At 54.0% G+C, this 13,282-nt stretch overlaps 6 protein-coding genes across 6 annotated transcripts; 3 read left to right on the top strand and 3 right to left on the bottom strand.

Annotated features, from left to right (window-relative positions):
• Window positions 1-990, bottom strand: GUITHDRAFT_155501 (hypothetical protein). The gene is made up of 6 exons (XM_005822312.1): window positions 885-990; window positions 735-780; window positions 581-682; window positions 430-532; window positions 316-380; window positions 1-261 (listed from the first exon to the last, which is right to left on the bottom strand). The coding sequence occupies exons 1-6, from the start codon at window positions 974-976 to the stop codon at window positions 196-198; spliced, it is 474 nt and encodes a 157-aa protein (XP_005822369.1). The 5' UTR covers window positions 977-990; the 3' UTR covers window positions 1-195.
• Window positions 991-5,681: 4,691 nt separating this feature from the next.
• GUITHDRAFT_79867 (hypothetical protein) lies at window positions 5,682-6,029 on the top strand (the record flags this gene model as incomplete). The annotated part of the gene is made up of 1 exon (XM_005822311.1): window positions 5,682-6,029. A coding segment is annotated over one exon (348 nt), but the record flags the coding sequence as incomplete, so codon positions are not given.
• A 189-nt stretch (window positions 6,030-6,218) lies between these two features.
• Window positions 6,219-6,846, top strand: GUITHDRAFT_97831 (hypothetical protein). The gene has a single exon (XM_005822310.1). The coding sequence runs from the start codon at window positions 6,237-6,239 to the stop codon at window positions 6,795-6,797; it is 561 nt and encodes a 186-aa protein (XP_005822367.1). The 5' UTR covers window positions 6,219-6,236; the 3' UTR covers window positions 6,798-6,846.
• A 415-nt stretch (window positions 6,847-7,261) lies between these two features.
• Window positions 7,262-9,276, bottom strand: GUITHDRAFT_118407 (hypothetical protein; the record flags this gene model as incomplete). The annotated part of the gene is made up of 6 exons (XM_005822309.1): window positions 7,262-7,701; window positions 8,028-8,115; window positions 8,334-8,496; window positions 8,684-8,760; window positions 8,808-9,133; window positions 9,240-9,276. 6 exons carry the CDS (start codon window positions 9,274-9,276, stop codon window positions 7,262-7,264), a joined length of 1,131 nt encoding a protein of 376 aa, XP_005822366.1.
• Window positions 9,277-9,461: 185 nt separating this feature from the next.
• GUITHDRAFT_118406 (hypothetical protein) lies at window positions 9,462-9,917 on the top strand (the record flags this gene model as incomplete). Its single annotated transcript, XM_005822308.1, has 1 exon — window positions 9,462-9,917. One exon carries the CDS (start codon window positions 9,462-9,464, stop codon window positions 9,915-9,917), a length of 456 nt encoding a protein of 151 aa, XP_005822365.1.
• A 2,009-nt stretch (window positions 9,918-11,926) lies between these two features.
• On the bottom strand, window positions 11,927-13,073 carry GUITHDRAFT_146498 (hypothetical protein; the record flags this gene model as incomplete). Its single annotated transcript, XM_005822307.1, has 5 exons — window positions 11,927-11,973; window positions 12,211-12,255; window positions 12,404-12,485; window positions 12,542-12,701; window positions 12,979-13,073. 5 exons carry the CDS (start codon window positions 13,071-13,073, stop codon window positions 11,927-11,929), a joined length of 429 nt encoding a protein of 142 aa, XP_005822364.1.
• Between the last annotated feature and the right edge of the window lie 209 nt (window positions 13,074-13,282).

Below are 13,282 nucleotides of genomic sequence, written 5' to 3'. Positions count from 1 at the left end.
TGCATACTAGGGCTATCTATCACAATACTAGGACCATCTATTACAAATGAAGAGAGCTGAATTAGAATGCAGAAGATCTTGGTGTCAAGATAGCGTGCAGCCGGAGTTTCTCGCTTCGCTCGAACTCCAATGCTGGTTGAAGATTTGTTTCTAAGTATGATTCGATATCAGTTTTCAAAGATAAAACACAATCGTTCATCTCTGATTCCATCTATCTGCATTTATCCCCCTCACAAGCGTGACAGAGAAAATTTCATTGCTCTGTCTCAGTCTCAGATCTCGGTGCAGACGAGAACAGAGCAAAGTTCGCCTCACCTTTACGCTCTTGAAAGTGCATTCCACCACACTGCCTGTTGGTCCTAACAATTTCTCTGCTAATTCTGCAAGAGCCATCAGTCCATGAAACATCGCAATCGCCAGCGCCAGTACCCGCAAGGCTCCTCCCATGTACTGATTCTCCGTTTACAGCAATTATCCTGTCTCCGATGCTTATCTTGTTACATAACTGCGCTGGACTTCCCTTCAGCAAAGACTGCGCAGATGCTTTCAGAAGAAGAGAAGTACAAATAGACCTTGATACCTTAACTTGCAACATGTCTTCTTCTTCCTTGCTCCGTTGGAAGTATGCTCCTATTCCAACCTTGGCTTTCTCCAAAAACTTTGACGATGAAGTGGACCCGCTCTGTGGCACGAGCATCAATCTCGTTGAAGAGAAAATCCATCACGATCATCACATCGACTGACGAAGTTCGATACTCTCCTGCGGGGATGCTGACCAAACTGCCAACAGGGTCAGTCAGTCTGCGATGGGGGCAGACGCGGCGCATCTTTCTAGGAGAGGTCGGAAGTTCGAGCAGCAGAGCATTGCCGGTGAGGGGCCTCACCTTGACTTCTCGTCTGGAACAGCCTTCCTTACGTCCGCTGGCTTCGCATTTCGCTTCGAGTCGCATGCCAGGCAGCTCTGTGCTTCGCCCATTCCGCAGCGACGGGCAGATGCTAGGGCTCTCGAAAGCGTCAGGTGGCAAAACTCTAGGGTGGTAGAGAAATCCGTGGGTGGGGGGTATGCTGAAAGATGAAAGTACCGGTCTATTTATAGGAATTTATCAGGGTAGAGGAGGGTACTAACTGAAAAGAGATCCGGTGGCGGCGATGACGGTGGTTGACCGAGGGCCTTGCAGACCCCAGGGGTGGTTGCTACGGTAGTGCCGTCGGAGTCAGTTGAATACACCGGTCCTTTCATCGAATAATAGAGGGGTCAACCCGGGTACTAGTCCTGAACTTGATGACCCGCCGGCCGGCCCGGGGGCCGCCCGCCGCGCCGGGCTCGGACCGGGCCCGTGGACGGCCGGGCCGGACTCGGGACTCTCAGGCTCTCGGGGGGGGCCACTGCCTCCGCTGACTGAGTCCCGGCCCGGCCGCGCGGGGCGCCGTTAAACTTGGGCCCAGTACTACCGTGACCGTACAGTACGGTACCGCCACTGCCCGGCCGTGACTCAAGCTGCCGCCGACGGTGCCAGTCACGGCCGGGTCACTGGGTCCAGCGGCCATTATGATGGCCCCATGATCCGATGACTCCACCGGCGGCGTCCAGTCGCCTGCACTGACTGAGTTGCGGGAATCATGAATCATAGAGTCACCAAAGCCCCGCCCACAGTCATGCCATAGTAATCCGAATGATCGAATGATCATCATGGCCACGCCCGGGCCCCGGGAAACCGTCGTCAGTCACGCGGGTGCCGGGTCACTTGCACATGGCTGCGGAGGACGCGGGCGGCCATCCGATGATGAGTCATCTCAGGAGTCACTGCAGTCACTTCTGAATCTTTGATGCCTGAGGCCCGGGTCACCGGGTGACTCGGAGCCTACGCCGGGTATTGCACTTCTCACGCGCATCAGTCCGATCCATAACGGGCTGCGGTGGGACAGTTTGGAGCCTCAGGCTCGGCCGGGCGGAGATCATTCAACCGTAGTTGAACCGCCGCCCCCGGCCGGGACTGCACTGCGCGGCCCGGGCCGCCGGGCAATTCATGCTCGGGGCCCGGCCTGACCATGGCATGACCTGCCCCCACATTTAAATGGAGGGAGGTCATAGGCATGATAAAGACATGGTAGGAACGGGATAGGACCTGTCTCCGACGTAGAATAGCCTCGAACAGGCAGACGCTTGGAGGGATTGCAGGGATCCGTTCGGACCGGTTTGAGACCAGTCTGCTGTAAGGGGTGGGGTACCTGATGGATAGAGCAGATCATTACTGGTTTACGTACCCCACCCTACTATCCCATTATATACCACCCCACTCGATCCCTTAGCTGACCCTACAGTTCTCCTACCCCCACCTCCCTTTTTCAGAAGAAAGTCCTCAGATCTATTTGACCGCTATTTTGATCTTGGTTTGACCCAGACGGTCAAATCATTTGTGCATGCACTTTCCATGCTCCTTCCCCGCGTTTGAATCTATGGACTACCCACCCGTCGATTTCCAATCAAGTACCCCTACATTATCTCTCAAAACTTCATATCACTACCCCCACCCCCACCTTTCAACCTTCGAGGTCTTTTTTACTACCCTTTTGCACTTTGCCTACACCCCTCTGTACTACCCCTCAAATTGTTCCTCACTCACCACCCACCCTAGTGAAATCTGGACCCCACCCCAAGTCTGTTGAAACCTTTACACCCTTTCCTGGTTGCCGCATTTTGACCCTACCCGTACTTTTCCTATTTGAAATAGTCTTGGTACCCGTGAGATGATCGCCAGTATACTGCCCTGCCTCGAATTTTATCACCCCACCCCTAATTTTTTGGAATTCTCAAGGGTGCATGTATATAGGACCCCTCAACAGATAAAGATGCTGATTGTCACCAGGGGGCCTTGAGTTGCGCCCGTACCACCTCACCACCCCATGCACTTCTAGAATTCTGAGAAGGTCCTATCAAGCTAGGACTCCAGGGGCCTACCTTCTGGAATTCTCATGGTTTATACGGTGGGTCAGAAGAATGTGGTCATTGTCGAAGGGGTGGTGAAATTGGTGGGGGTGGACAATTCCAGGGTGGGTCAAAGCTGAGCACCTAGGGGTGGTTGACAGGTTCTAGAATCCGAGGGGTAGTAGGGCTCAAAGTTCGGATTGGTTTGGGATGGTCAGGCCTGCTAACACGGGTGGGGTGTTATGTTTGAATGGAGGGGTGGTTGGAGGGGTGGTTGGAAGCGAAGATGTTTTTGTAGGGGTGGTATCGAATCTGAGAGGGTGGTGCATTCACTTAAAGGCCATAGAGGGGGTGGGGGTCTTGCTAGCTTGAGCTAATAGGGCCAACAAGCGGGGTTTCAAGTACAATTCCTAAATATGCTCAAGGGTAGAAGGTATGCATAAATTAATTAATGCTTCAATTATAGAAATGTTATCCAATATGGATATGGTCGCGCTTACGGTCCTTGTTGCTTCTTCCTCACACTCATGGATTTGTTGGGCAAGAGATGATTGTTGAAGGGGTGGGTCAACCTACCGGTTCACTTTACCCTCCTGCAATGGAAATCATGGGGTAGTAGACTATACAAGGTCAAGGTGGGGATGGAGGGGTAACGGGGGCTGTCGAAGAGAGGGTGAGGGTACCTGAATGATCAAGGGGGTAGATTTCGGCCAAAGGTTCAATGTCAGAGGTGGGTGGGGTACAGAGGACAGGACGGGTACAAAACAGATTCCTTAGAAAATTTCGCAGTGGGGCTTATTTGATGTATATTTAAAACTAGTTTTTATGTATCTTGAAACTTAGATATGTAATTTGAGACAATTGGAGCCAATTGACAAAATTTTGATTTGATACACAAACAATTTTGGTGTAGGACATCAAAGGGGTCAATGGTGATTGATAAATACAAGAGGGGTAGTCAAGAGTCAGGGTGCTAATCATGGAGGGTGGGTGGGTTGTATGGGGTGAAGTCATGTGAAGGAGATCGAAGGGTGGGTGGTGGGGTGGCTAGATAGTAGGGGTGGAGAAGCGGAAAGGAGGAAGCAACTTGGTTGTACTGTTCCCGTCCTCCCGCCGCCAACACTTCTCTCCTTCTCTCTATCCATCTCATTCTCCTCCTCCTCCTCCTCCTCTGACTGCTCGAACTTCTGATTCCTACCTGCTCCCTGTCCCTCCCTCTTACCACCTGGCTCCCCCCGACTTCAACCCCCTTGCTTCCCCAGAGCATCGAACTTTGGACTCGCATTGCTCGCGCTCCTAGATACATCCTCGGACCGGGAATCTTGCTCTCGATCCTTCTTGGCGATTTTCATCACCGTCCCATTCGCCTTTCAATAGAGCCACAAGCAAACGCGCTTGAGCTACCTGTGTTACTCTTCTCGCAACCTGCTCTCTAGATCAAAAATTCCGCGCCCCAAGTGATCGTACAAACCGTCAGATGATAAGCCAGAAGGCCAATTTTCTGCTCCCACTACTTCTCATTGTCGCTGCTTCAATTATCCCCGCATGCGATGCTGGTGAGTAGCACAAGGTTGTTTTAACTCATGGTGCTCAGTGTGATACCAGGTGCAAGGGAGCTTCTTGCAAGAGCCAGACCTGTCCTTCGAGGCGGGCAGATGGACTCTAGCAGCCTCCTGGCATCCATGAAGTCATGACTTCAAGTGTTAAATGAGTCCAACTGACTTGATGCTGCAGGAGATTGGAAGAAAATGGTCTTCAAGTGAGGGAAATCCAAAAGCTGGCAGCTCAGCATCAATGGTCGAACGAGAGCGTGGCGTCTTTGATCAACCTCCTGAATGACAAGAAGTTCGGAGCAGTGGACAAGGCATCAAAACTCTCTTATCCCAAGCATGTCAAGATCCCCCTCAAGAACAAACCGAGAGTGGCCATGTTCATGCACTCCCTGGAGAGGAACGGGGCGAACAATTTCTGTCTTCATCTGGTTCGGAAACTCATGGGCAGTCAAGCCTTCACGGTGATCTATGCTCCCAAGGAAGGTCCAATGCGGCAAGACTTCGAAGCTCTTGGGCTCTCTGTGGAGATTGTGGACCCCTCGGCAAAAGACTTCCTGGTGAATCTCGAGCAGAAGATCGTCGAGGGAGGCATTGGGATGGTTTTCGCCAACACAATCATGCGCTGTGATGTGGTCAACCTCTCTCACAAGCTTGGTCTGCCAACCGTCTGGGTCATCCACGAGGCCTGGCCGCAGGATCAGCTCGACTACTACGCGAAGGAGGTGTTCATGATGAAATCCCTCTCCTCGGACATGATCAAGGAAGCGTTCAGCAAATGTGGTTGCGTTGTGTTCCCATCGAATGTCCAGAAAGACATCTACAAGGGACTCTACCGCCCCAATGCTGCTCTCACTGTTTACAACGGCATTCCTCTGACTCAGCTGGATGCTTTCCGTCTCTCCCACGATCGCAACGCTGTCCGGAAAGCGCTCGGCTATGGACCTGATGACTTCCTTGTGTTGCACCTTGGAACCATCTGCAACAGGAAAGGTCAGATCTACACAGCCCAGGCGTGTGCGGATCTGATCGAGAAGAAAGGCTGCAAGGATCTCAAGTGCCTGATGGTGGGCGCGCGATACATCCGAGATCATGAAATCAAGTACATTGATCAGATCAAGGAGACAGCACGTGCCAGTGGGCTTCAGTGTGCACGATGGGAGGACACGCTGGAAGAAGAAAGAGGACAGGCGAAAATCACTCTAATGGACATTCAAGCTGACGTCCTTCGATTCTACATGGCAGCGGACGTTGTCCTCGTGCCCTCCCTCAACGAAGTTCTGCCGCTGGTGATCTGTGAGGCCATGGCGTTCGAACGCCCCGTCGTCTGCAGTGCGATCGATGCCATCCCGGAGGCTGTGGATGATGGTGTAGAGGGAATCCTCGTACCACCTGGGGATGCCGCTGCTCTGAGCGCAGCCATTCACAGGCTCTACCAGGATCCCGAACTCCGCAGGAAACTGGGCAAAGCCGGTCGACAGAGGGTACTTAGGCAGTTCTCTTACGACGCTATGATTGCTCGGTACGGGGAGGTCATGGACGAGCTGATCGAAGAGAACTTTGAGAACGCAAACCCCAACGTGGGCGCGAAATCCGGTGGCTGCGCCCCCAAGACCTCAGCCAGTAACAGCAACTTGGCACCACTGCGCATGGTAGGTGGTTGGACAGTGCCACCCCTCAATCCCAAAGGAAGTGCTGAAACGTCTGCATGCCAGGTCGAAAATCCCTCGAAGGTTGCTGGCCGGACGATATTGGTGGACATGGACAATACAGTAGTCGACTGGGACGGGATGTTCATCAAGAGGTACGGGCGTGCCATCGGAGCCAACGAGGCCCGGCAGCAGGAGATCGAGTCGAAGATCCGCAACAGGAAGCACTTTGAGATCGAGCACAACTTCGACGAGCATGAGCGTGCGCAAGTGATGGAGGTCATCGCCTCCCCTGGGTTCTTCGCTGAGCTCGAGCCGCTTCCTGGTGCCATCGAGGCGCTGAAGGAGATGGTTGAACGGGGAGTCGATGTCCGCCTCGTCACGGCTCCTCATCCTGTCTGCCCCGGCCCCTGCGCTAACGAGAAGTACGACTTCCTCCTCCGACACTTCGGCAGCGACTGGATCGACAGGATGATCATCACGCGCGATAAGACACACGTGGTCGGAGCAGCTCTCATCGACGACAAGCCAGCGGTCACAGGGTCCGCCGCCTCACCGTCCTGGAACCACGTCCTCTTCGATCAGCCGTACAACAGGCAGGTAGAGGGCAAGAGCAGGCTGACGGAGTGGGTGAACTGGGAGAACATTCTAGCCGATGCCCTCAAGCTATGATCACGTCAGCTCCTCCTCTTGTCACCGACCTGACTGATTGTTTCATCCCTCCGAATTGCTCGAGCTCAGGCTTGACTGAGGGGAGAAGGTCTCTCACCACTATGAAGTACAGCCTTATGTTGCAGCCGCCGGCTCGTCAACCCTTGTGGTTGTCTGGACGCGTTTCGCATGTGATGGTGGGCTGAAAGGATTCTAACTGTATTTATGCCTCTTATTGTTTTAACAAACTGTCTCATTCCTGTCTGAGTTGCATCTCATTCCCAGCACTAGCATCCTTCTAACCACTAGTACTTCAACTCCCACACTCCAACACCCCCGCTCCCTTGCTCGGTCTACTGTTTCCTCCCCCTCTAGCAATTTGCTGCTGCCTCCCTCCACCCTCTTCTTTCTCCTACTTCTGCTGTGCTTTCATCTTACGATGCTCTTGTCCCCGCAAGTACCTTCCTCCCTCAGCAGAGATTGAGTTAGGTAGGAGGTGGCTGGACAGGAGGAGGGGCAAGAGAGGAGGAGGCAGGAGCCAAGGCTGAAAGAGCAGGAGGCGGAGGAGAGCACGAGCGTTGAGCAGAAACTGAGGCGCCTGCAGGACTGTCGCCTTCCTCCCTCGCCTCCAGCTTCCTCGTGTGCCCTTCCTCAAAGATGCTGTGGATGGGATGGGTGGCTGGATGCATCTCAACCGCAAGCGCACGCAGGGACGGAGGTTGCACCAGGCTCGTCCTCCTCCTCTGAATCCTCCGAGGCTGATGCCTGGGTTCCAGCTCGGCTCCGTGCTGAATGAGGAGCCGAGCAGCCTCACTCGATCCATTCAGGACCGTCCAGTGCAGCGGCGTCCTCCCCCACTTGTCCCGCGCTTCCATGTCAGCGAATGCCGAGGCTTCCAGCAGCATCTGAATGCACTTGACGTCCCCTGATCTCAACTCATGTGAGCACAGGAGGGGAGAGAGGGGAGAAGAGAAGAGAAAGGAGCGGGGAGCCAGGAGAGGGGGAGGTGGAGAGGGGAGGAAAGGGAGGAGGAGCGGGGGCAAGGGCGGGAATAAGGAAGAGAAGGAAGGGGGGTAGGGAGAAGGGTAAGAAAACGGTTTTCCTCTACCTCCTCTCGCCGCGTCATGCAGCAGCGTCAGTCTGCTCTTGTCCCGCGCTCGCACCGCTCCCCCTCTATCGAGGATCTGCCGCAGCGCCTTCCACCTCCTCAGTGACGTGGGCAGCAACTTCCCTCTCCTACCTCATGGCAACCGGAAGCTGCCGCGCAGTGGGCTGGGGTCCTCTTGTAGAAAAACATCTTGGCGTTGGGCTGGGCCCTCGCCTCCAGCAGCATCCCCACCTGCCGCCCAGCATGAGACAGGAGAGCAGGCTCTAGAGTACAGCAACAATCTCCGGTCTCCTTGCGTTCGCGGCCACGTGCAGCGCTGATATCCCGGCATGCACGGAGGCGAGCTTGTCCTCCCCGACCGTGGGATGCACTTTACTCGCCAGCAGCCTCCTGCCTCAAGTTCAGCTGCTCCCCAGCAGCCCAAGGAGCAGCAGCTCGACATGCCTCACACCCTCGATGTCCCCAGCCGCTGCTGCCCGCCTCAACAGCTGCTGCTCCTCCTCTTCCTTCCTGCACACCTCCTCCTGCTCCAGCGTATGCTCCTGCTCCTGCTCCTCCTGCTCCTCCTGCTCCTCCTGCTCCTCCTCCGCGTCTTTTCGAGTCTTCTTCAGTCTGCATCTCGTTATTATCATCACGGAGGGAACAGAGAAAGAGACTTCGAAAGGCAGCAGGGCTGCCATGTCCTGGGTATCTCCCTTTCCTCCAGGAATCTGGCATAGTCTGATAGCACGCGATGCTCATGCAGAAAGCTGCGGAAATGAATCAGCCTCCTCTCTCCTACCTCCTCCTAGCACATCACATTGGACTCAATGGTCCTGAAACAAGCCCGTCTGCCGGCCAATCGTCTCCTCCTAACTCAACCAGCACCTTAACCACCTACGCTCCGATCAGTTTCACGACATTCCCGCGCTGACATGACCCACCGCAAGGGACGAAAGTGAGTCTCCACCCAGCATGAAGAAATCATCATCCTCCTTCACGCCACTGATGCCCAGGACTGAAACATCAGTTTCAACTTTCTCCTCCTCCACAATATCATCAGAATCATCCACGTAAACATCATCATCGTCGTCGTCGTCGTCGTCTTCGTCGTCATCGTCGTCGTCGTCGTCGTCCTCCTCCTCCTCCTCCTCATCATCATCATCATCATCATCATCATCCTCATCCTCATCCTCATCATCCTCATCATCATCATCATCATCATCATCATCATCATCATCATCATCATCATCATCATCATCATCATCATCTCAATCATCATCATCATCATCATCTCAATCATCATCATCGTCATCTCAATCATCATCATCATCATCATCATCATCGTCATCAACATTTCGTCCGGCACTTCTCACCATCTTCAACGATCTCACAGAGCACTTTGACCGCCATGCGAACATGCCACAAGCCAAGTCCACCTCAGAGTCTTTCTCCGATAACTAAAAGTGTAACGGGTCCGCAACGCTTCAGGATAAAGGGCTCTAACGAAACGACTTGTAACGGTCTTGGATCTTCAAAACGCAACGCTTCATGTCGGAAAACAACCAATAAAAAAGTGTTTTTGGTCCCGCGCCGCCATGCACCATGAGCGTCCTCTTCGCGTCATCGTACAGCCCCGCCCACGCGATGGCTCCTCAACCCTCAACCCTCCTAGTCCTGTCGACCTCGATCAGAACGCAATCGTGTCCCTCTTCCACTTGCGACAGACCGACGCTGCTCGACGCCTCGGGCTCTCGCTCTCTTCCCTTAAAGTTGCCTGCCGCAGAATTGGAATCAACAAATGGCCTTACAATCGTGGAGGAGAGCATGTGCAGGCTGCTCGAAAGGCTGAGAGAAGCAGTGACAACAACTCCGACTTGTCAAAAGAAGATGAAGGAGTGAATGAATCGGAGAGCAGGGGGCGAGACTGGATGGAAATGAGGATGCAGGAGCTGATGGACGAAGGCTTGCTCCATGTCTCTGGGTTACTATCCGTGTCAGAAGGGAGATTGAAGCGAAATGCTAAACTCAACATATCAGCAACACGTGAGTGAAGGGCGATTGATGAGATGCCTTGTGTGTGCATTGCTCTCGTAAGAGTGTGTTGTTGAGACACGACGAACTTGACCAAGCACGAGCAGCAGGTCAAGGCAAGGGTGATCAATGATATAATTGATCACGACCCAGAGATAACATATCCTATCAGCAACAAGGCAGGTATACTGTCCTTGGTCGAGCCGGAAACCTCCCTGGAAATGTGTGGAAAGAAGAAGAAATTAGTCTAGGGGTGTGAGGCAACTAATCAGCTCATGGGAATGTTGCTGTTTGACGCATCAAGCACAACAACTACTGCTAGATATCAAATCTCAAAGCAAGGAAGTGAAAGGAGACGACGTTACAGGTTACAGGCGTGTAGATTTATTACAAATCACAGCCTAACTTCGGGTACTCGGACGTTCTCTGGAAAATTGTTGCTGTGCAAGATACCCGAGAAAAACATTGATCTGCTTTAAGCGACCGAAAACAATTATGCTCATCAATATGATGGTAACTTGACATGTCAAATTTGATGCCCCCATGACGTCATTCCGAGCATGTTGGAACCATGTCTTCAATGACGCCCTTCCTCTTCTTGCCCAGGGCATTCAGTTATCAATCACTGCCTCTGTCCCTTCAACGTGCGCTAGACTCTCCTCCAGTAGCTCCCCCCACTCCCTCCTCATCCTCCCTCCTTGTCCTCGCTTCTCCTCTCCTACGCTCCTCCCCCTCTGCTCTCCCCCTGCTCGCCTGTTCGGTTCGACGCGGTCGCCTTCGTCCCCGTCGCGCTCCTCTGGAGTCCGCAGCGTAGCAACGTGGTCCTCCCGCTGCCCCCTGATCGCCTCCTTGGTCTCGGGGGTAGCCGAGGCTCTCGAGTACGGCCAGCTGCCGAGCCCGAGCTTCCTGCAGGCGTTCTTGATGGCAGTGAGAGAGATCCCGAGGGCGCGGGCAGCGTCGGTCTGCCTATGGGAGCGCTGGAGGGCCAAGAGAAGATGGCGGTCGAGGCGGACGGAGGAGCGAGGGGGCTTGGAGGCGTGAGCGCGCTGACGGCAGAAGACGAGGACTGCGGCGTCGTGATCCGATGGCTGCATGTGAGTTGGAGGGCGCCAATGAGGGAGAGGGGGAGTAGCCTTCTAATTTTTTTTTTATTTTACTACATATCTCGAATAAAACATTGTTGACCCCCAAGAGTGGGAGGCTCTCACAGATTGACTAAACATTATGGTACCGTACGCCTGTTGGAGAAAAGATATCAACCTCGAGATCTCTTGCTGGTCCACGGACTCCAGTCAGGGGAGACTTTTTTTATTATAACGCAGGCAAAATTCAATTTCATTCTGATTTGCGAAATTGAATTTGGCCTAAGCAAATTCAATTTCATTCTGATTTGCGAAATTGAATTTGGTCTTTAAAAGTCTCCCTCACAGTCACAAGCCTAGACAGTTCCGCTTGAGGTACCCGCCTGCTAGGACCTGGTCATAGCTTCCTCGCCGCAACAGGAGCGGGAGGAGCGGCAGAAAGCAGCAGGAAAGCAGCAACAACCATGATTGACTCATATCCTGAACAGTCGTGGCAGCACCATGGCATTGACAACCTGGATCACGACGCCGCAGTCCTCGTCTTCTGCCGTCGGCGCGCTAACGCCTCCAAACCCCCTCGCTCTTCCGTCCGCCTCGACCGCCATCTTCTCTTGGCCCTCCAGCGCTCCCATAGGCAGACTGACGCCGCCCGCTCCCTCGGGATCTCTCTCACTGCCATCAAGAACGCCTGCAGGAAGCTCGGGCTCGGCAGCTGGCCGTACTCGAGAGCCTCGGCTTCCCCCGAGACCAAGGAAGCGATCAGGGGGCAGCGGGAGGACCACGTTGCTACGCTGCGGACTCCAGAGGAGCGCGACGGGTACGAAGGCGACCGCGTCGAAGCGAGCAGGGGAGCAGAGGGAGAGCAGAGGGGGAGGAGCGTAGGAGAGGAGAAGCGAGGACAAGGAGGGAGAAGGAGGAGGGAGTGGGGGGAGCTACTGGAGGAGAGTCTAGCGCACGTTGAAGGGACAGAGGCAGTGATTGATAACTGAATGGCCTGGGCAAGAAGAAGAAAGGCGTCATTGAAGACACGGTTTCAACAAGCTCGGAATGACGTCATGAAGGCATCAAATGTCATCAAAGTTACCATCATATTGATGAGCATAATTGTTTTCGGCCTCTTAAAGCAGATCAATGTTTTTCCTCGGGTATCTTGCACAGCAACAATTTTCCAGAGAAAGTCCGAGTACCCGAAGTGAGGTTGTGATTTGTAATAAATCTACACGCCTGTAACCTGTAACGCCGTCTCCTTTCACTTCCTTGCCTTGAGGCTTGATATCTAGCAGTAGTTGTTGTGCTTGATGCGTCAAACAGCAACATTCCCATGAGCTGATTAGTTGTCAGCTTGCTCCCTCTCTCCTAGACTAATTTCTTCTTCTTTCCACACATTTCCAGGGAGGTTTCCGGCTCGACCAAGGACAGTATACCTGCCAGCACTGCTGCGATTTCTCTTCCCTTCCGTGCTGCTGTTTCACTGCGTTGAAGAGCCTTGATCCTGATCATGACCGTCTTTCAAACATGCACACGGGACAAGAATATGATGTAGAAAAAAGTTGTCAGCTCACCTTGAAAGCACTGAAATCCCCAAAGTCTCCAAAGTCACTCCCATCCCCTGCCGCATCGCTCGCGCTGCCCCTGCTAGCACCTTGAACCTCCCTCTGCCTATTCTCCTCCTCCTTTGCAAAATTTCCCTCAAACTCGCTGAAGTCTGCCTCCCACTGGTCGCTGCAGGAGCTCGTCACAGCGAGGCAGATGATCATGTGCGGACCAGCGGACCTCGAACTCGCTTGTGCCGGGGGGACATCTCCTCCTGACTCTCCACGTCAGGAGATAACACTTCCTCTCTCTCTCTCTGTCTTTCTCCCTCCCTCCCTCCCTCCCTCCCTCCCTCCCTCCCTCCCTCCCTCCCTTTCTCCTTCCTCTCCCCATCCCTCGACTCCTCCCCTCTCTCTCTCTCCTCTCCCCATCCCTCGACTCCTCTCCTCACTCTCTCTTCCACCACCTTCCGATGCTTGACGCTCTGCAGGCCCTTGCGCTCCACTTGCCACCTGCATCTGCATCCTCCTCTTGGAAGTTCCTGGCCCCCGAGTCAGCCATCATGCCTGGTCACCAGCAAGACCTACCAGCCTGAGGGGGGTCAAGAGACAAGGCGGCCAAGGGCTCAGTCAGAGCTGATGACTTGGATATGCCTGCATGGGGCCTGAGGCTGCGGCAAAGGAAGGCGGGGGGGGTAGGAGCAGGTGGAGGAGGAAGAGGAGGAGGAAGTGGTGGTGGAGGAGGAGATGAACGAGGAGGCGGTGATGGTA

Source organism: Guillardia theta, assembly GCF_000315625.1.
Source record: "Guillardia theta CCMP2712 unplaced genomic scaffold GUITHscaffold_127, whole genome shotgun sequence".
Classification (NCBI taxonomy): Eukaryota; class Cryptophyceae; order Pyrenomonadales; family Geminigeraceae; genus Guillardia; species Guillardia theta.
Note: the sequence above shows the minus strand (reverse complement) of the source record. Positions and strands in the feature narration are given on the sequence as shown.

Excerpts from the sequence above, each read along its gene's own strand:
- GUITHDRAFT_155501 (XM_005822312.1), bottom strand. The coding sequence starts at position 976 with ATGGGCGAAGCACAGAGCTGCCTGGCATGCGACTCGAAGCGAAATGCG. Across the intron at positions 781-884 it reads GTTCCAGACGAGAAGTCAAG|TTTGGTCAGCATCCCCGCAG; the intron begins GTGAGGCCCCTC and ends CCCTGTTGGCAG. Across the intron at positions 262-315 it reads GCACTTTCAAGAGCGTAAAG|AGCAATGAAATTTTCTCTGT; the intron begins GTGAGGCGAACT and ends AGACTGAGACAG.
- GUITHDRAFT_97831 (XM_005822310.1), top strand. The coding sequence starts at position 6,237 with ATGGACAATACAGTAGTCGACTGGGACGGGATGTTCATCAAGAGGTAC.